General features: G+C 40.0%; 1 protein-coding gene across 1 annotated transcript in view; it reads left to right on the plus strand.

The window, feature by feature from the left end:
• Window positions 1–253: 253 nt before the first annotated feature.
• PRMT3 (protein arginine methyltransferase 3) overlaps window positions 254–21,030 on the plus strand; it is a 67,971-nt gene continuing 47,194 nt past the window's right edge. The window contains exons 1-9 of the mRNA XM_050897201.1: window positions 254–296; window positions 415–541; window positions 1,307–1,389; window positions 2,791–2,840; window positions 4,164–4,266; window positions 5,995–6,148; window positions 9,615–9,756; window positions 12,889–12,954; window positions 19,047–19,168. Coding sequence (XP_050753158.1) covers window positions 263–296; window positions 415–541; window positions 1,307–1,389; window positions 2,791–2,840; window positions 4,164–4,266; window positions 5,995–6,148; window positions 9,615–9,756; window positions 12,889–12,954; window positions 19,047–19,168 — 881 coding nt within the window. The 5' untranslated portion in view covers window positions 254–262. The remainder of the gene's footprint in view (window positions 297–414; window positions 542–1,306; window positions 1,390–2,790; window positions 2,841–4,163; window positions 4,267–5,994; window positions 6,149–9,614; window positions 9,757–12,888; window positions 12,955–19,046; window positions 19,169–21,030) is intronic.

Consider the following 21,030-nt stretch of genomic DNA (forward strand, 5'->3'; position numbering starts at 1 on the left):
CTGCTCCGCGGCTCGGCCCCCACAAGATGGCGCCGCCCCCGGCCCCCCCTCCCTGCGGCGGCGGGCGGTACCGCTGCTGCCGCTCCCGGGCGTTTGAAAAACAACGGTCGGCGCCGCTCGTAACGGTGACGCCGTTCCCCGTGACCGGAGGGCCCCGCCAGGGGGCGCGCTAACCCTCTTGGGCCCGCCCCTCCGCGCTGACGTAGGCGGGCGGGGCGGGGCGGCTGCCCGGAAGCGGCACACGTGGGGCGGCGGCAGGGCCATGGGTTCCCGGGCGGCGGGTGCTGCTCGCGCAGGTGGGTACCTGGGCGCGCGCAGCCTCCTCTTCCTCCTCCTCCTCCTCTCCCTCCTTTCCCTCTCCTCCTTCTCCCCCCCCGCTGGTCAGTTAACGGCCCCCTGCTGTGAGCTCCACAGGGGCCGGCGAGCCGCCCGCCGAGGAGGAGATGCCTGAGCTGTCCGACGAGGAGGAGGCCTGGGAGGAGGAGGAGGAGGAGGAAGGCGCTGCGGAGGGCCTGCGGACCCGCTGCCTCTTCTGCGACAGGTGGGGCGGCGGGGGGAGCCCCGAGGGCCGCGGTGTGCTTTCGTTTGTCCCGGCGCTTCCCCCCCCCCGCCCGGCCGAGGGAGCTCTTGAGGCGCGGTCCTACCCGCGGAGCCCCTTGGAGAAGGAGGGCTGGGGTGCCAGCGCCCAAACTCAGGCTGCGGGAGGCAGCCACGTCAGAAAAATAACTAATACGTAGTTTGTAGCAGTGCTCTGTAGCTTGTTGATCTTGTATACGGTCTCTCTAGAGCTAAAGGTCTGTTAAAGCCACACTAAAGGAGGGAGTAATGTGGAAAGCAGGTAATTCCCCTCTGCTCACCCTGAAGCAGTATGGAAGCTTCTCTCTTGAATTCTCTCTCTTATCTTTTGCCATCGTCAGTAAATAGGTGTGAATTTTTATTTTGATGCAGCAGATCTAGCTGGCCAACTCACTTTGTATCTGTGTGGTTCTTAGATTTCGGGTTTAATGCTGCCTTTGCTTTCAAGGGGTTTTTGAAAGTTAACAGGGTTTGTGGTTTTGTCAAACAAAATTTTTGTGCTTATTACTTTTTGTTGCAAAATGTTTGCAAACAAGGTAAAACCTTCTTTGTGAGGTATGCGGGTGAGGTGCCTTCTTTGTGAGGTGCCTCTTCATCCTTTCTCAAAGGCAAAAATGATGTATTCTGACCATATTGCCTAGCGGGTCAGAACAGAGCATATAAAACTTATGAGAGTGTTACAGCTTCTAAATGTGTTAATACTGCATATTTAATAATTTGTTATTTATAGGTGGTTTAGTTCTGCTGAAGATGTATTCTCCCACTGCAAAACAGAGCATCAGTTTAATGTTTGTGATGCAGTCAAGAAATATGGTAAGTTTTTTTCACAAGTTGTTGTTTCCTTCTGCGTATCAGCATCTTGTTTAAAATAAATTGCAGAGATTGGCTTGTTTCTAACTGATTTCCTGGTTGTAGCTGAAGATTCCAACATAGAACAAGATAAGCTGTTCTAGAAAAATGCTTATGTGTTGTCTTTATGCTGGCCATTTCCTGTATGCTTTATCTACTGGTAAAGCTCTCAACTAGTAACTAAAGCAGGATTGATCCCTGGCTTGTGCTGAGTCCCCACTGTATACTTGATCGACCTGAGCCAGCCCACTGCGTGCTGGAGTAAGAGCTATTTACCTGATCGATTGGGAACTCTTGCCCGACCAGTGATACTTGTTGTTGGGCTCGGGAGCTTAGCAGAGACCCAAGTGGATGTATCCACCAAGAGGTCAGGTAACTGGGCTGTACTGCTGGTGTCTTGTAAAGGGCTGTTTGCAGCCTTGGCTTACGTTCCCTCAGGCGATCACAGGAAGATATACTCCAATATCTGTTTCATTCCTTCCAAGTGAAGTGTAAGGTTGACTTTCACTTGAAGCTGCCATCTATTTAGACCAAGATGGTGATGGAAGGAAGGTACGTATAGGACGATGTATGTGAAGTGGGGGTGGCTTTGGAAGAGTTAGGTAAGTGCTGCACTACTGAGCCTGAAATCCGTATCTTACTGCATATAAAGGAAAGCTCAAAAGCAGGGGAAGGGGAACAGAGTTGGAGAAGTGCAATTTTAAGAGCGTGTACTAAAAAGGAGAGAGAGAGAGAGAAGGGGATGGGAACCACATAAACTGTTTAGAAATCTGCATGTAAAATTGTAAGATCTGGTCTGTTTTCTGTATAAAATCCAGTGGAAAGTGAGTTTATGCGGTATCCTCGCCATTCTTGAGGAGAGTACATAATTGTATTTAAACTACTGTTATTTCTGAGCAAGGTGGCAGTTTTAAATCAATATTGGTGTGTATTCTTGATGAGTAGGATTGTCAATTGTAATTGATGAGTAGGATCAATTTATTTTATTAAGCAGAAAGCTAAAATTATGAACAAAAGAGCACAACACCTAAAATATCAGTAAGGTAGCTAGTAGGAGATAAATGTAGCTGTCCTGATGCAGTCGCTTGCCAAATGAGTGAAATTGCTGTTCATAAGCCACGTTCCATTCTTAATTTGCAGCAAATGTATTTGTCCTGAGGGTGAGAATTTCCTGGTTTAGTCCTAAAGAGACGAAAAATGTAAATGGCAAACTTAAGATAGGAAGACTGCACTAGATAACGATGTACACCCCAAGGGGAAGCTGGCCAATTGAATGAGTAATTAATATTCATATCATTGTAAAATGCTTGTGGGTTTTCTGTAATGTAAGCTCTCTTCCCCCCCACCCCTTTTCTTTCTTTCCAGGACTTGATTTTTATGGATACGTTAAACTAATAAACTTTGTCAGGTTAAAGGTAGGTGTGCCACATGCTACTTCTGTAATCTATGCCTGGAGAATGGGAAATCAAGATGCTGTGCTTTCAATTTGCCCTTTTTTAATAACTGTATGAAATTTTGTATTATATTTCTATAAATAAGAAATTACAGGAATTAAAATAGCTATTGATTGGTTTATTGTGAAGTTGTTTTCATTTTAAATATATTTAATTAATGTGAATTTTATTGTTTCTAGAAGAGGATGTTCAGACTTGCAAAAAGCCCACGCTATGTAGTATCATGCTGTTTTGTTAATTCATCTTGGCCTTTGACTCTGCTGTGTCGCTCCAGTAATGGGTTCACTTCTTGATAACTGAGTTTTCTCAGTCCTCGCATGCGTGTTGGTGCAAAAGAGTATTTCCTGGGGATGTGAGCTGGCCAGACCCCTACTGCACTGTTAGTAAGGGCAACACCTGATCCTTTAGGTCACAGAACCTAAAATTAATCTCTGCTAAAATGATACCAGAAACAGGAAGGCTGATGGGAACCTGCAGTTTTAAGTTAGGCATGGGTAGATTTTGTATATTCTGTGACTTTGAAGTTCTTTGGTTGTTCCTTAAAAGTTTAGGTTTAAACTTAATACCATCATATGTAGTTAAGCCTTTTTTACTTAAATCTTCAAATGTTTACTTAAATCTTCAAATAGTTATTTAGGGCATAACTAGCTATGCAGAGTAAACACAGAAACGGAAAAACTGAAGTCCCATATCTGACCTCTCCTTTCCTGACAAAGTCTTAACTGGCCAGATGCAAACGGGAGAGAAATAGCATTTCTGACATTTGTCCCTAGAGCGCTGTTGGTGTAAAAATACTTGGCATGATTAGTGTCTTGGCTTTATTGATTCGCCCTGTTGTCAGCTGTGGGTCAGTCAGACACCGGAGTAAACTTGGTTCCTAATAGCAGTGTAATCCTACAAGTATCCTTCAATGTCTGTCAATGTGCTGTGCTTTACTGCTTGTACTGAATTCCTTGATCCTGTAGCTTCTTGGGCTTTGGGACCAGACTAGCTCATAGGTGTAGTTTTATGCTATTCTCTGGTCACCATGGTTGTAGTGTCAGTATGCTAAGGTGAGTACTTGTTGTCAGAGCCAGGATGGAAGCCAGAAGTTCGTTTATTCACTGTTCTCGCTGGTCGTGCTTTGAAGTAGTATCTTTCGCAGCCTTTGCTACAAAGGTACTTTAATAATACCTTATTTATTTTAATGGGTGGAAGAACAGATCTCTGCCTTACTTTCTTGAGTGAAATTGAAGGGCTGGTGTTTTCAAAGAAACTTAGCTTACATGCTACTCTTCTGTCTAGAAACCAACAGGAGCATATATGAGTTCTCTCAGCAGCCCACTGCCTTGGGAAGGAGAGGAATATTTGAAACCAGAGCTAGAAGATGACCTTCTACTTCAGTTTGGTAAATAAATACGTTTCAGTATGACTATACTGCGTTGCGGGGTAAATGTGGCATTGGCAGAGTTCATGTCGTATGAAGCATCATCACTATTATTCAATTAGCTCACGTACATGAGAAAGTCCACATACTAGCTGAAGTCATGACGTGAAGTCACGCTCTGAAATTTTTACCACACATTGTATGTCAGTTTTTAATGACTGAGTTTTCCATAGCCCTGTTTTATTATCTTCATTCACGTATTGTAGATACGATGTTCATAGCAGAGGTGCTGTATGTAGTAATTAAGCAGGTCAAAGAGGTACTCCATCTAAGCTTCATTGGAAGATTTATGAAGCTTTTAAAGCTTCTAAATGTAGGTATTTAAAATCAGATGCATTCATTCAAAAATGTATGACGTAAGTAAGGAGCAAGTAATTTGCCTTGTTGAAAACATCTTCATCTTTTATACAGGTTGTATTGTGGACCAACCGAGTGTAAGATACTATAGTTGCATAGAAGACTTCTGCTTCTTTAGCGGTTCTAGTGATCCGTACAAGCAGCCTTACTTTCTCTTGCATGACAGTTCATCAGATGATCTTGAGAAAACTCAGTTTGACTTTTGAACTTATTTTTGCCACCCATGATCCTCCCACTCTTCCTATTTTGCACTTGATTGTACCTCTTTCTTTCACCTAAATCATGAAGTAGTTAGGGCTTCTGGATTTTTTTCTTCTCTGTACAGTCTGGAATGCAGTTTTGCCCTTTTCTAAGCGAGCCCTGCTGCATGATAGCAGAGATAATGCGTGGTAGAGGACATTGGTTGGTTACTTCAGGGATTACATGTTTCACTGTTATCAGCTCTTGCCTAATGTGTGCTCTTTGCCCAAGCTATAGACTTTGAGATGCTTTGAGGTGCCGTTGCAGTTGCTAAAGGGTTGTGGGGGTGATCTGAAGCTTTGAAATCTTATTTTAAGTATCTGTGCTTTGTTTCAGTCCCGTGGGCTAAATAGTCAGTCTTCCATGATTAAAAGGAATAGATATATAAGGTTTTTACAAAGTCTTTTGTCCAGTAAGCTGGCAGTAACTTCTTACTATATCTAAAAACACAGTAGCACCATTTTTTTTTTATCCACTGATATCTGTTGAAATCACCAGCTGAATTTAGCAAGAGGTGAATGGGACCTTATGCTGAGCCTGGGTTTTGGTAGTTAAAAAGCAGTGTTTTGTCTAGATTCATTCTGCTTGTGCTCTTGGGTTTTTTGTGTTCATAAGCATTATAAAAGCCCAAGGAATTGGTTTGAAAATTAAGAGTTACTGTCTAATTATTAAGAAATTTTAAATTTATGTACCTTCTTACCTTTTACGATTACTGTTAACAGCCCTTTTGGCCTCAGAATAACATAACTGGAAATATAGAGGATAGGACTGTAATTAACTTAATTACAGTCTAAACGTAATGTCTCTTTTATCAATAATCAAACATTGGTATTTAAAGAAGCCTGAATTCTGGATTTATTTGCTTTGTTAACTAGAGCTTGCTTCTAGCATACTTGCTTTTACTGCGTAGTATTGTGTTCCACGGTTAATCCTATCAAATTCAGTGATACTTCTTGTAAAACAGACTACTTTTACAAATCATCCAAAGACAGACAAAGCAACACTGAAAACATCATATGCTTATGAGCTGCTGTGAAGCAACATGTGACTGGTACGTGTGGTTTGTTTTTTTTTTTCTCCCCATTTCATCAGATATAGAAGATCTTTGTGAACCTGCAAACGTTTTGCCGTCTAATGACTTAAATGATACTATGGTGCTCCTTGAACAATTAAAACATGCAGAACACAGAGCAAGACTCGCAGAAGCAGCCTTGGCTAGAGCACAAGATGATCTTCAAAAAATGAAGTAAGTGTTTGAACTGAAGTTTTGGGGTTTTTTATTATTTGTGTTTCAGGTGAGATGAGATATTCGTGTTTAGACCAATAGAAACTCAAAGAAGTGGTAGAATGTAGCTACAGAATAAAACTCATGACTTGTGTTGGGACTGTAGATTTGACTTTTATCTTGTAGATTATTAGTAAACGTCTTGTAGATGACTAGTAAAAACTGCACAAAACTTTCACAAATTGAAAGAGCAAAGTATGCTTAGGAAAGCTAAATAAGCACATGGCCCAGAAACATGTATTTTGCTTCAGACCACTCTCTGTTTTTCAGACACTTTTCCGTTAGTCCTTTAGATACGAATTTAAACATTGAAGATGTATACAATGGAGAAGAGGGAGGTATTGACAAATTAAATATGGGACACTAGGCATTTTCAGAGATGGCTCCAAGCAATGATTGTTAGTAGTAGAATCCGGTTCCTGTTTGGAGAAACCCTCAGTGAAATTAATAAACCAACTTTTCAGCTACTTTTGTTTTCAGTCTCAAGTGTGGGTTCTGTTGGTTAGAATATTTAGTGCATCGTAATCAGGACATCCCCGTAGCTGTACATGCTACTTCTAAATCTTGAGGTCTTCAAAATATAGATTGGTGATGCTCATGGATAAAATGGGAATATAAACTTCTTTTTGGGTCACATAGGATTAAATCCTGTACAAAAGTGTCATTTCAAGATCACACTGATTGGGCACTGAAGAACTGACATGGTATTTAAGAGACTTGGAAAAATAATTAATGTTCTTTTGTGGAAAAGTAAAGCGGCAAAAACCTTGTTTTGTAAAATACATTTGAGGGCTCGTATGTTTTGAGAGTACATGCTTGATGTTATTAGTAACTAAGTATACCAAAATAAATTGAGGTATTCAAATCCTATCAGCTGTGAACAGTTATACATGTCAAAAATGAACAGTTTTGTCTTCAGCTGGTTTTAACTTTTGCAGATCATACTTTATAGCATACTGCACTTTTTTGTACACTCTGTGTACATTATGCATTAATCATAAACAATAAGAATGAAAGAAACTTGTCACTGTACTTGGAAAACTTTTTCTGTGTGTTGTCTTACTCTTGTTCCCTTCTTTTTCATTTAAAAGAACAAAAAACCTTTTCAGGTCATCAGTTACAATTTCTTTTCAGCTCTCTCAACTTCAGTCAGGCTTATATGGATTTCTTTTTGAGGTTAGTATATCAAATTATCTGCTGTTTGTAAAAGGGAGCCTTTAATTTTTCTTTGTCAATGCAGGCTCTTCAATTCAGCAGGGATTGGCTGGCAGCAAAAATAGCCACATGTACAGCTGATTGAAGCAGCACAGTTTTAAATTACAGACAGATGAACCAGTTGCATTGTAGTAGTCTACATGCTGTGATTCATAGTAATACTGAATCATGCTGGAGGTTACTCCACTGAAAGAGACCATCTACAGATGTTTCCTTTCAGGTAAACCTCTACAAAATAAAGATAGCTTGGAAGTCTGACGTGGAGCAAAAATAGTGTCCAGGACCTTAATCTACAGTAACCTGTTATTCTATTGTTTTCTGTCATGGAAATAGGTTTATACTGGTATTTAGCAGGCTGGTTGGTCGACTTCAGCCTCTGGAGTAAAAAAAGCTAGATCCAGGAGCTTTCTCATGCTATATTGATCTACAGAGACTTCTTGAGACTGAGTAACTGTAACTTCTTTCAGTTGCAACGTGACTGCGTTATGGAGGTCTTGCTCTCTAAAATGTGGAAAAAAATATTTTAGGTTTTTAATGATTGCCTGTTCAGAATCAGTCGTGCAGCTCCCTAGAGATTGTTGCCTTCTGAGCCCTGGAATAATAGTATGAGGACACTCACTAGATGAGTAGGAAATAATTTCTGTGGAAATGTTTTTCCAAGTTTGCTACACTGAGTAGTAGACTTGTAGAATTATGAGAATTGAAAGGGGTACAATGTTAAGACAGGTAGCTGAAGGCCTGGTGACCTTTTGTTTCCTCCCAGAAATGGTAACGGTTCTATAAATCAGGTCACCTCTAGCATTTGAAATAACTTAGAGATTTAAGAGCATGGCTTGTATATGCTGAATTTTTTAATCTGTCCCCTGTTTAGAGATGATGGCTTTTGTTTTTACTTATCATCTTTTTTTCTTGATTAAAAAGGCAGAAGGGCAGCTCTCTCTAGAGTTTGTTTGGTACTTGTGTTGCACGCATAGGCTGGAGGAACTATTGGCTGAATCCATTTTAAATAATTTTAGATTTCAAATCAGGTTTAAATCTTACAAAATGCTGATTATACTTAATTGTATGTCATAGAATCTAGTTTTTGTAAGTTTCAATTTTTATCATTTTGATACTTATCTAAAAGGAAGGAAAATGCAAACTGCTATGGTAAAGGGCAATATTAAAAATAAGATCCAGACCTTACCTGTACGTCAGCAAGTATAGGAAGTTCCTGGTATTGACAAACTTTTAGTACAAATTCCCTTACCACCTTCTCCTCCCCATCCAAACTAGTTAAGCAGAGAAGTATTTGACATGTCAGGACTGAAATAATATTGTTGGTTTTGTCGTTCTGTGAGGATGGTACTGGTAATGAGATGTTACCTACAGCTTCTCTACATTAAGTTCCTATTTTAGAAAGTATGACCACTGTTAAAGGTGAGCTTTGGCTGCTTCGGAGTGGTCTGGGGTGCGAGCTTTGTTGATGTTGGACTGTAGACCTTGGAGGAATATTGTCTGGCTGAAGCATGTTTGCTTTTTCACCTCACTGGGGGTATAGTATGAGCTGTTTGCTTGTCAACTTTTAATTGTATTTTCATGATAAAGCCCTTGATTTGTGTATTTTGTCATCAAAAGTGCTTTGAGAAATGACAAGAGAACATGCATATTAGGAATGCAAGGCCGTGGAGGAGGAAAACTTAAGCAGCGTGAAATTAAAGTAATAAATTGAATTTTAAGCTGTGGTTTGTTTCCACTCAAACGCTTCATTTTTTAAACTACTTTCTTCTACCTTCCACTAGTCACGCAGCGTTGTATGGTTTGTAGTTCTTGTGCTGTTTGTTGTATTGAGTCCGTATCTGCATTACACAGCCAAAAATACACGTTGTTTTGATCGCTGTGGTACTCGCTTTTGTACTAGCGAGCGCAAAATAGGTAATTCTGCCTTAAAAATAGAAATGAAGTCCGAACGTTTCACTGCTGATGTTTGCTGGTTGAAAGCAGAAAGTAGTCGTTGGAGGAGGGTGATGGACGGAGAAGGGTGGTGCAGCAGCCTGGAGGAGCCGGCAGAGGGGGGCTGTGCCCACTTCAAGCCGGTCCCATTGTTGTCAAAGCCCTGGGCAGTCTGGATTCCTTATCTCTTTCAAGCCCCTTCTCCCCCCCCTCACCTCCCCCCCAGCCTTTTCATGGTCCCATAAACATGTCTCAAGGGTATATTTCAAATTGATTACAGACAATTTGCCCAGGATTTTGTGATGAACGCAGATGTCAGGAGCAGCTCGTCATCCAGCGCCATTGCAGACCTTCAGGAGGATGAGGATGGTGTTTACTTCAGCTCCTATGGGCATTATGGGATACACGAAGAGATGCTAAAGGTTAGAAAGTCATCTCAACTGCATCTTAGTAGGACTAAAGCGGAAAGACGGAATGAAGTGGGCTGTGTGCCCACAAATATACTGCAGAGCAGCTGCATTTTTAACCCTTTCTATACGTGATCATTTTTTTCCTAGGAGTTGGGTTGAGAGATCTTTTTTCATTTTCATTTCCTTTGTATAAATTCTGTTTACGGGAAGCATTAGGAACATAAAATCATTTACTCTACAGATATGCTTGAAGATATATTACAATATTTGTACCACAACCTTACCTTGCCAAAAGCAGCTTTTTCCTGGGTGCTTAAAAGAGAAAGGATAAAACATGGTACAGAGAGTGAATATTTTTCTTTAGTTTATTTTTTCCTAATAATTTAAATTTGTTAGGCAAAACCATTTCTCAAATACTGTGGTTTCCTATTGCACTAGGTGAACAGAAATTGTTGGTATTTGTGCACAGTTCAGTGTGCACAGATGGAACAAATGATATTGAACAGCTGGAAAAATTGTATCCTCCTTTTATATGATAAAGATAAAAAATTAATGTTTAAAACTCTTCAAAGGCAAACCTGTGTATGCCCTTTTAACTTGAAAAAAAAAAAGCAAACAGAAAACCCAGCAACTTATAATTGACACGTAAATCAAAATCTTTTAAGGCTTCCTTTCAGAAAAAGTATCATAGTTGTGAAAGTCATAAACAGTTTTATCATTTTAAGGCAGAAATAAATAAAATTCCTGCCTAAAGTAGAGAGAGAATATGGAGTTGTGAAGTGACTTTGTCCATACAGGTAGCGTATAAAGTTTTCTGCTTTGTAAATCATTTAGTGGTCCCAATGTAGAAATACACATGAATCTGTGTTAAGAGTAGTATATGCATGAGGTTAATTTGGGGGGTGGGGGGGTGTGGAATTTTACAGAAGCACAGAGATGTCTGCAGGAGTGGAAGAACGTTTTCCAAAATGTGTAGTCTAGAGAAATATAATTTAAGTCTTGAAGATAAATAAAAATGATAGAAGTTTGGTTTTGCAGTTGTATAAAGGTGTCGTTTGAGATGTTAGAGGCTATAGGATGAGGAAGCCTTTCTGTTTGCTAATGAAGTTTATAATATTTGCATCTCTGCACAAGGAGATTGGTACAAATTTGTATTTTATGGGTTTCAGGGACTGTTTGTCAGAATGCTTTTATGAAGACTTTTGACTTTCCTAAACGTAGGAAAACAGTTGCTTTTTATCATGTGTGCGTTGAATTTTTTCCTATATGCTAGGCATTCCCTTCGTTTTTTTATATATCTTATTTATATAAATATAGTGGCTTGCTACACTGAAATTTTTAAGAAAGGAGTCTTGCTGTCTGAATTTTAAGTCTGTTTCTGACACTGTTCAGTTTTGAAACTTTTTCTTATGCCTGGTAGTGGTAGGGTGAAGTTTCAATTTGGTTTTTTTGCTGCAAATACTTCAGAGATGGGGGAAGAGTATTGTTACTTTACACTGGCTAAATAGCTAGTGTTTCCCTTGCTCTATTTTTTTTTCTCAAGAATTTCTTGACTATAATCTTTAATACATTTCCTTACCCTTTTACTTAAAAACAAAACAAAAAAAGCATTACATTGAAATGGCGAGTGAGAGAATGGAATTGATGAATAGAGGGACCTGAAGTGAATGACCGTGGCTTACTCGAGCAGCAGTGCATATAGTAGAGACAGCAGCTAGAATTGTATTGATTAAGTTGGGGCAGTGCTGAGGCAATGTGAGTGGGCAGGATGTAAGGCTGAAAGCTTTCCAGCTGACTGCTTTCTCGATTGATGCTGAACATTCCATTTTTTTTTTTTAAACTTTTTTGGTTGTTTCAGCAAATCCTATTATATACTGCAATAGAGGTGAAGCACTAAAAACACTTGCTCTGAATATAACGTCGTAGTAAACTAATATGATTTTAAAGGATCACAATTTCTTTTATCCATGTTAATTATGTATAATTTTTAAGTACAGTTTTCTAAAATCATCCCTAACTGTTTCTTTGGGGTCTGTGTGTGTGATAATCCTCCTAAACTTAAAACTGGATTTTAGGATTTGCAAGCCTCAAAATAATTTGTTGTCTCCAGAATTTTAATGAATATATCCTTTGTTCTCAGTCTCTGGTTTTGATCTTGTTTTTCTAATAAAACAGACTTTTTTTTTTTCTCATTAGAGAAAATTTCTTTAGTTTCTGTATTGTTGCTAAAAATTCTTAGCTGCCATAGTAGAAGAATACTAACTTAAATATAAGCAGTTGGATTTTATTCTTCAGTATTATTTATAGACTTGTCTTTACTAGATAAAAATTGTTTAAGATTTTTCTTTTACTTGGCTCTAACTGCAACAGCAATTCCAAAACCTATACTTGGCTGTCAATTTGTGTACCTGCTGATGCATATTAAGAGAATCAATGTTTTAATAGATTACCTTGCTGGTAGATTGAGCTGTGCTGGAAGACTGAGCTATACTGCTAGCTTTCATATACTAAGATACTGTAAATGTTTAGTTACATGCTTGAAAACATTCCAGCTTCTCAGGTCATGCTGTATTACAGTTAAGTTTGTTTATTATATTGGGCTTTCATAGAATGGGCTGTACGGGTTCAATTACTAGCTTGTTGTCAGGTTTGCAAGTTTGCTGTTTGTTCAGAAATCGAAAAGGTTAATCCAGTAACTTTTTTTGAAGGAATCTGTATGTCACAGGAGTGTCAGAATAAAATGATACAAAATGTTTTATGAGCTAGTGACTCAAATTTTTACCATTGTATAGAACGTTGTTACGTAAAGTTGATGCAGTATTGCCACTCTGTCGCTGCTGTTGCTGGAAAGTAGTGAAGAGGTATTAAGAGCTTTGAAATATCCAAAATCAAATGGAGCAGGTCAGGAAACTGTAAGCTAACTTTTAATTTTTCCTCCAGAGGCTCAGCTGGCTTCATTTGCAAAGACAATAAATTCTGAAAGAATATCGTACGGGAAGTGTCATGATTGCAGAGCCATTATAAGTACAGTAGCCACAAAACATCTTTAGGCCAAGTTTAAAAAGCAAGTTTTTCAGCATTTTTGAATGATGTACTGTACCTAAGTACAAAAAGTGAACACTTTTTTTAATCTTTAAATCATAGGATAAAGTACGTACAGAAAGCTATCGTGACTTCATCTATCAAAATCCACATATCTTCAAGGACAAGGTAGGTAGAACATCTCAGAAAATACAATAATTTCTGCACTTTATTTTTTCTTGAGTGGTAGAAATCCTTCAGGTTGGCTACTTTGTAGCTTTGGGAATGGAATATCGCACAGACAAGATTTGATTTAATGTACTCTGGCTTTATTAGATGGTAGAGTGCTGTTCAACTGCTGGAGGGTGTGAAGTGCTGATAACAGAAGTGCTGATCGCTATTGTCATTGTTCTGTGCGCCGTGTTGGGATGTTCATTAATTATGTTGGCGGGGTTAAGTTGAGCCTTTCTTGTCCAGTATATTAAATGGAATCTATCTTAGAGGGCCTCTTTACCAGAATTTAAGTGAATTTCAGGTTGTGCCTGATACAGTAAAAACAGCCTAGAAGCACTGTGTAATTAGAACTGGGGGAGAATTCGTATGCAACTGATTTATTGAATTAGTGTTGTTTAGTCTCTCCAGACTATGTTGTTATTAAGGGACTTAGAACCAGGAGCTAGTATTTCACTTGCAGTGAGGAGAGATTGCACTGATGGGTTTTTTTTTATGATCTTACTGTGGTTATGACCCCTGCACAGTTGTTGTCCTCTTTTTGTCTTCTGTATTTCTGCTGGCTATTTCTGATGAGTTTGTTGTGTTCTGAGTTACGCTGTGCAGCCTTCTGTTCTGGATTAGCATTCCTCTGCTTAGTGCTTACTATTCTTAAGCTGCATAGGGATATTTCTTAATGCGAAAGCAGGATGTCTAGGTTTATGGAAGGCAATTGCTGTTGATTTTTATTTTGGTTTTGATGGAGACTTTGTTAATAAGTGGTAATACAAGGCTTCAGAATAGTTGTGGGTAGTAATAAAAGCGCACCTATCTGATAATTCTTCAGTTGGAAATTGTGCTAGGTATGGTTTTGTGCTAGGTGGGAGGTATTTCAAGGTAGATAGTGCATGCTCTTTGTATGTCTTACGTCAGTGTTCTTTTGGCAACTACAGCAGAAGAATGTTAGGAAAGGAGTTTTCTTCCTTTTTTCCTTCAATCCATGTCACAAGCCTATTTCTACTAAACATTTCTAAGCTCTTTAGTTATAATGAGAGAACAAGCAAAAGTATTGTAGAAACATTATGCTGCCAGCTACTTAAAAGATGTGGATGACCGCATAGGTGGGTGGCTCATCCAACAAAGCAGAAAGATCAATAAAGGAAAGAAAACTTTCCTGGGAGAAGTTTAGTTTCACAGATGCCCCTGAAATTGATAACTGCAGGTTTCACAGGGTAAGACTGATCTTAAGTTACATGGAATGTGTGTCCTAGTGGAACAGTAACTTTTCAGAATTGGCTGTATTTCTCCTCTGCTGTATGGACGTATTGGTCACATTCAAAACAAATCGTGAATGAACTGTTACAGATAATGTTGCTTCAGCCCCAGCTGTAGGTGCACTTGCTCAGGAAACAGCTAGAACGTGTGTGCTTTACTCTATTTTTACTTCATGTGAAAGCATTCAACTTCTAAAGAAAAGCTTGTCTGTTATCGCGACATCTACAAACTGGTTTCTGAACTCGGTGTTTTTACAGCAGTTTCTTGATCAAGATTACCTCAAATTCATAGTGTTTCCAAACCCATCATAGTGTGTTGAGGTTGAATGGAAAGATAGGTTCTGAACTGGTTTGAGTTCCCAACAGCTTCCATCCAGATGACCAGTGCCCCACTTAACTCCTGTGTCTGACTAAATGTTGATGTAGCTTTCACTTGGTATGTTGTTATGGAGAATATATGGGATTTTTTTCAGAGATCTAGCTTTGAAGTGACATCTGTTACAGACTTCTGCTGAAGGAACTGTTAAGGTGTTTTGCTTAATTTATGATTCATATGATGCTCTCAGAACCATATTAATGAGTGAAACTTCCAACTTGAGGAAATAGGCTGTTTGCCCTTAAAGTTTGATTACAATTTAAAAAAAAAAAGTGAGTAAAAGTCTGATACCATATTTCCTAGAACTCCCATATGGTATTCCTCCCTATAAAATATATAGTGATGCTTTTTGTTGTTTCTGAAAGGACACCTGTGAGGTAGGTTGGGAGAAGCTTGTTCGAAGAGCTTAATTGTTTGTACTAGCTTTTGATGCAAATCTGCCGTATCCCAAAGAGGTGTGATTGCACAACAACAGATGATAACAGAGTATCTAGGTTTGTTTATTATGCATACTTTATTCAAAACCAGCCAATTTGTTTGTTCTCTCTCAGCTTTCAAAAGAAATTATTAAAACTTGAATGAATCCTGCTTGCAGCCTTTATTTTCAACCTGTCAGATGTACTTGAGACGAGAATAGGACAATTTCAATTGCCTAGCAGGAGTAGTTAAGGTGGCCTTACTCAGTAAAAGGAAATGTGATCCATTTTACAGCGAGAATATTTTTTGGTGGAAAAGTAACTGGTTAGAAGAGCACTATTGCCACGCTTAGTTTTTGTGGTAGAATAGAAGTCTGAGGCAGGCATCAATGCCATATTGAGGGGAAAAAATGAGTTTTTAAACATTGTTCTTACTAAAAGTTCATTGATAGAATTAATTTAATTGGCCAAATTACCTGACCTCCTGTTTTTCTGAATTTGAAGTAACTTTTTTCTGTTACGAAAAGTAGAATATCATTTTTGATTAGACTGCAGAGAAGGATGTGATGCTGCAGTATATTATGGTATAGTCAAATCGCCAGTCCAGCTGCTCCAGATCTCTGGCGAGAGGCCATATGTGATCACCGCAAGAATGCGTTAGCTGTAGACCCTTGTCCTTAGGCTAATTGGTGATCATTCTGCTTGTCTTTCTGTTTCTCAGATGTGTTCCAGCTTGTATATTTTCTCTCCTGTGCCTTTTTCTCCACCCTCATCCCTTGCCTAAGGCTAGATGAGTTCCATCTGGGTTTTTAAGTGACCAGGGCAGCTGTCCAAAGTGGTGTCTGTTTTGATTTTTTTCCAATTTGCGGTGATTGCTCTCTTTCATGCAACTGTACATCAAGATCATTCTTTCACAGAGGTTTATTTTTGGCTCTGACTTCCAGCTTTCATGGCTCAGCAATTTTGTTAACTACCATGGGTAAAGTGTTAGAATGGATGATATTAGGGGGTGTGAGATTTCAGCAGCTGCAGGAACATTGATTTTTACTTTCTATTCCTGTCTCCGGAAGACTTCAGCGTAGGGATTTCTGTAGCCATTACATACTCATATGTAACTTGTGAATGAGTTGTAGAATTGACTCCTATTGGAACATAGCTGCAAAGAGTTGCAAGCGAAACAAGTAGCTCTGTCCGCAACTTCCGTGGCCAGCCTTTACACAAGATACTGTAAAAAAATTCATCACGCTAATGTTTTTTAGTCTGATTGGAGATTGTAAGTTGCTCTATCAAGACAGATGGCAGTCAACTCTTCAGTCATTGCTTCCCAGTACACCACAGCAGAAGCTCACTTATGCTGTGCTGCTAAGGATAAACGGCTATTTTTATTCATGCTGGCTTCAGAATCATTGTTCTGTATCCATCATCAGAAGGTATAGAATTGTATGCAGGGGAAGGCAAGCAGACCTAATGTGCAGAGCATTCAAGTATTTACTTTGATATTATTTGTGAGGTGAAATTTAAAAGTGCACATGCAGGTTTTTGTTGTGCCAAAGCAAGAATGCTCAATAGCTCATAAGCTAGAAAGTTTGTCAGTAGGGTGCATTGTTACCTTGAAATATTTTGTAAAATAGGGTTATAGTTCTCAAGTGTGGGATTGATTACTGAATGATTTGATGCCTTCTTTGGAAAAAAATCTAATGTCATGAAAGCTGTGAGGACAGCTTTTACAACACTGGATGCTGTGCTAAGGAGAGACATTGAAATAAGTTAGTTTTCCTTTCTAATAAATGATTTTTATGACTAGTAATTCTGACTCAATGTTTTTGTTATCTTAGAAGTGTTTTAGTAAGTTGTGCTTACTCTGTTGTTTAGGTCTCTTGAATGGGAAAGGAAGTCTGTCTTTATAGTTCTGATTCTGTTAATGCTTAAATGCTATGCATGATACGAGTGACTGTACATGGTGTTTAGGAAACATTTTTTGATTTTCAGATTTCAGAACGTTTTTGAGCTTAGGGCTTAGAATTTAACACCATTATTAAAGCTTAACTGTATTAAGTAGAAGTCTAACAATAAGACCGCTGATGATCTGGCCGATGCAACAGAATGCACCCTCGGCAAATTTGCAGATGATGTAAAACTGGGAGGAGTGCTTGATACACCACATGGTTGTGCTGCCATTCAGAAGGACCTCCTCAGGCTGGAGAAATGGGCTAACGGGGGTCCTGTGCCAAGGGCTCGGGGCAATCGAAGGGCAATGCAAATCCTGCAGAGAGGAGGGAGGAATAACCCCACGCACCAGTAGGGGCTGGGGGCGTACAGGCTGGAAAGCAGCTTTGCAGACAAGAATTTGGGGGTCCTGGTCAACACCAAGTTGACCATGAGCCAGCAACACACACCGTTGTGGCAAAGGCAGCCAGCCAGCCTCGTGGGCTGCGTTAGGAAGACAACTTGTCACCGGCAGGTCAAGAGAGATGAACCTTCTCTTGTACCCCGGGGAGATGACTGTACCCCAGGGAGATGACTTCTGGAGTGCTGTGGCTAGTCCTGGGTTCCCCAGTGCAAGAGTGAGGTGAATGTACTGGAGTGAGACCAGTGGAAGACAGCAAAGGTGGTGGAAGGACTGGAGCATCTGTGATGTAGGGAGAGGCTGAAAGAGCAGCTGGGGTGGTTTTGTCTGGAGAAGAGGAGGCTCAGAGGAGCTCTTGGCAGTGTGTATAAATGCCTGGTGGTGGTGGGGAGTAAAGGCGGTGGAGCCAGACTCTTCTCAGTGGTGCTCAGGGGCAGGTGAAGAAGCAGTGGGCACAGATTGAACTCCAGGCAATTGCCTTTAAAGATCAGGAGATGCTATTTTACCGTGAGGGCAATTGAACAGTGGCACAGGTTGCCGAGAGAGGTTGTGGAGTCTCTATCGTTGGAGATATTCAAAAGCTGTTTGGCCGTGGTCCTGAGCAACCTGCTGTAGTTGACTGTGCTTTGAGCAGGGGGGTGGACTAAGTGATCTCCAGAGGTCCCTTTCAACCTCAACAATTCTGTGTTTGTCAAAACATCATATGTGAAACTCATAGCTTAAAAATCTACTGTAACACATTCAAGATTAAAAGCATTAGTTTTTAAGCTGTTGAGAAGTTTCCAGCAGTTAGAAGAAATATACTATTATGATATTGAGGCCTGAACAAGGCTACTTAGTAAAATGTCTGCTTTATGAAGTTCAACACTGCTGGCAGCTCAACTCTATTTATTAATATATTTGGTACTATTTTCTTAGTCACTTCACATTTTTAAACTTTTCAATCATCCTACAGTAGCTAATGTGAGATGTCAAAACCAAGCATTTGCATGAGTCTTGTTGCTATGTTGAGTGTACTTTTTTCAAGTGTAGTGATGAAGTTTATTCTTCTTTCATGAAAACTTAGAGATCCTATCTTCCTAGATTTTTGGGTCCTATTTTGATTTTAAATAGTATTAGACAGAAAATATTTCCAGGTGTTAAAACTGTGCCAGTTGCCATTTTGAAATTTAGTCATTTTGAGCCGTAGCTGTTTTGATGCACTGTGGCCATTTCTAGCAGAGGATTCCTAAATAAAGTTTCTGAATAGACTCTTACTGAGAAACTGCAGTTAGAATATGCTTTTTCAGTGCTAGTGCTAAATTCAATTGTTAGTGATGCACTGCTTAAAATTGCTTAGGCTATAATTTCCTGTTTCTCCTGTTCATGTAACTTTTTAGTTGTTGCCTAAATAATTGCTTGTGATTTGTTTCCCATGTGATTGAGTTAATCTGCAGCTGGAGCTAGGCTGCTTCATTGTCTATCTGTAAAAGGTAGTAGAGGGTGTGGAGTTAGAACTACAGTCTGACTTGGATATCTCTGAATGTAATAGTAAGACTTGATGCTACTGTTTGTTCCTTCTGTTAGAATATGGTATCTTACTGATGTAGAAAGATGTGTAGAAAAATCATAGCATGGGTAATAAGATGTTTATTTTTACCTCCATTTATTTGTTTCAGGTGGTTTTGGATGTTGGCTGTGGAACTGGAATACTCTCCATGTTTGCCGCCAAAGCAGGCGCGAAGAAAGTGATTGGAGTCGACCAGTCTGAAATCATCTATCAGGCCATGGACATCATTAGGTAGGAAAAGTTCCAAGAAAAGCATAGTAAATATTGCTGTAAAAAGTTATTAAAATGCTGTTACTAGTTAATGATCACCTATCACTCAGTATGTGTTTTATTGAAGTCCTTCTTTGTCCTAAGAATTAACACAGGTTTTGATGTGCAGTAAAGTTGTTGGCTCCTCTGGTAAGGGTAATTAAAACAGGGCTGTAGTGAAGGCAAGATGTTTCCCAGACCTTCCTCCTATGTTAGTATAGTGCCAGTGCTGCCTTGCTGCAGAGGCTCCAGCTGACTGCTGCCAGTCCATTTTCCATTCTTAAGCTTTAAATGTTGCTACTGATAAAATTGTAAATTTTTAGACAACAGAGTTGAGACATGTCTCAAGAGGATGTGAGAAACTTTTCCTGTGTTTATAGAACACAGAAAGTGATAGAAAGTGTTTCTATATTTTAATTTTAACTTGTGGAAAACCGTTCTCTAGTAGGGTTCTCTGTATGTTGGTATATTTAAGGGACTCTCTGTGAGAATAGTCAATGTCTATTACCCTGTATTTTGTTCCTTTAGAAACCTAGTGACCTCTGGTGTTTGTGCTAGTTGGAAAGTGATTACCGTGGCACTATAATATTTTCTATAGTTTGGGGGGGGGAGGGAAGGCAAACCAAACAAACGAAAAAAAAACCCCAAACCCATTTTAAGAGCATGCACACAGACACATGCGCACAGTCTGCAGAGTCACTGAGAGAAGTTGTTTCCAGGAGAACTACAAAGATGTTGCATGCTGTGTAAACTGTCATGGAATAGTACAGGGTGGAAGGGACCCCAGAGGAGTGTGGGGAGTGTGTCTGGTCCAGTCCCCCTCTGTCAGAGGAGGCTCAGCTCTAAGAGGTGGCTTAGGCCTCAGGTAGTCGAGTTCTGAACATTGCCACTTCTGTCTGACCTTCTCTGGAAAATGTGTCTTGTTTGACTAGCCTCACTCTTACTTTTGAAATGCCACATGGTAACTTCCATTATTTCAGTTTGTGTCCATTGCCTGTCATCCAGTCCCTGCGATACAAGAGAAGAGCTTGGCTCTGTCTTCTCTTCACCCTTCTGCTAGACAGAGGCAGACATCAGAAACCTGTCCCTTCTTAAAGCTGAACAAACCCAGTTCTCTCAGCTTCTCCCTGTATGTCATGTGCTCCAGCCCCTCATCGTCTTGGTGGCCCCTTCACTGGACGTGCTCTGGTATGTCAATGTCTGTCTTGTACTGGCAAGCGCGCAACTAGACACTGTGCTCCAGATGCAGTTTTGCAAGTGTCAAATTGAGGGGAAAGATGGCTTTCCTTGACCTGCTGCTACCCTCTTGCATATATGACACAGTAGACAGTTGGCCACTTTTGCTACAAGAGCACACCGCTGACTTATGTTCAGCTTGTTCACCAGGTCCCTCATGAGGGCAGGGTGGGGAACAGCAAGCAGAGCTGATTTCTGACCAGCAGGAACCAATCCGTACTGTTTCATGGGGTTATTCCAGCCAAGGTGCAGGTCTTCACCTTTGCCTTTGCTGGATCTCTGAGGTTCCCGTCAGCCCATATCTACAGTCTGAGCAGCCCTACCCTTTAGCATATCATCTGCTCCCCCCTAATTCAGCATTATCTGCAGACTTGCTGAGGATGCATTCTGTCCCATTAGGTCACTAATAATTAGTATCAGAACTAGCATTGAACCCTGAGGGACACCTCTGGTACCCGGCTACCAGTTAGACTTTGTACTCCTTCTCGCACCTCTTGAACCTCATGGTCTAGACAGCTTTCCACCCATCTGACGGTTCATTTATCCACTCCACGTTTCACTGATTTGCCTATAGAGGATATTAAGGGAGACTGTGGGTATAGGTAAAA

The sequence above is a fragment of the Gymnogyps californianus genome, chromosome 5, assembly GCF_018139145.2.
Source record: "Gymnogyps californianus isolate 813 chromosome 5, ASM1813914v2, whole genome shotgun sequence".
In the NCBI taxonomy this organism is placed as follows: Eukaryota; Metazoa; Chordata; class Aves; order Accipitriformes; family Cathartidae; genus Gymnogyps; species Gymnogyps californianus.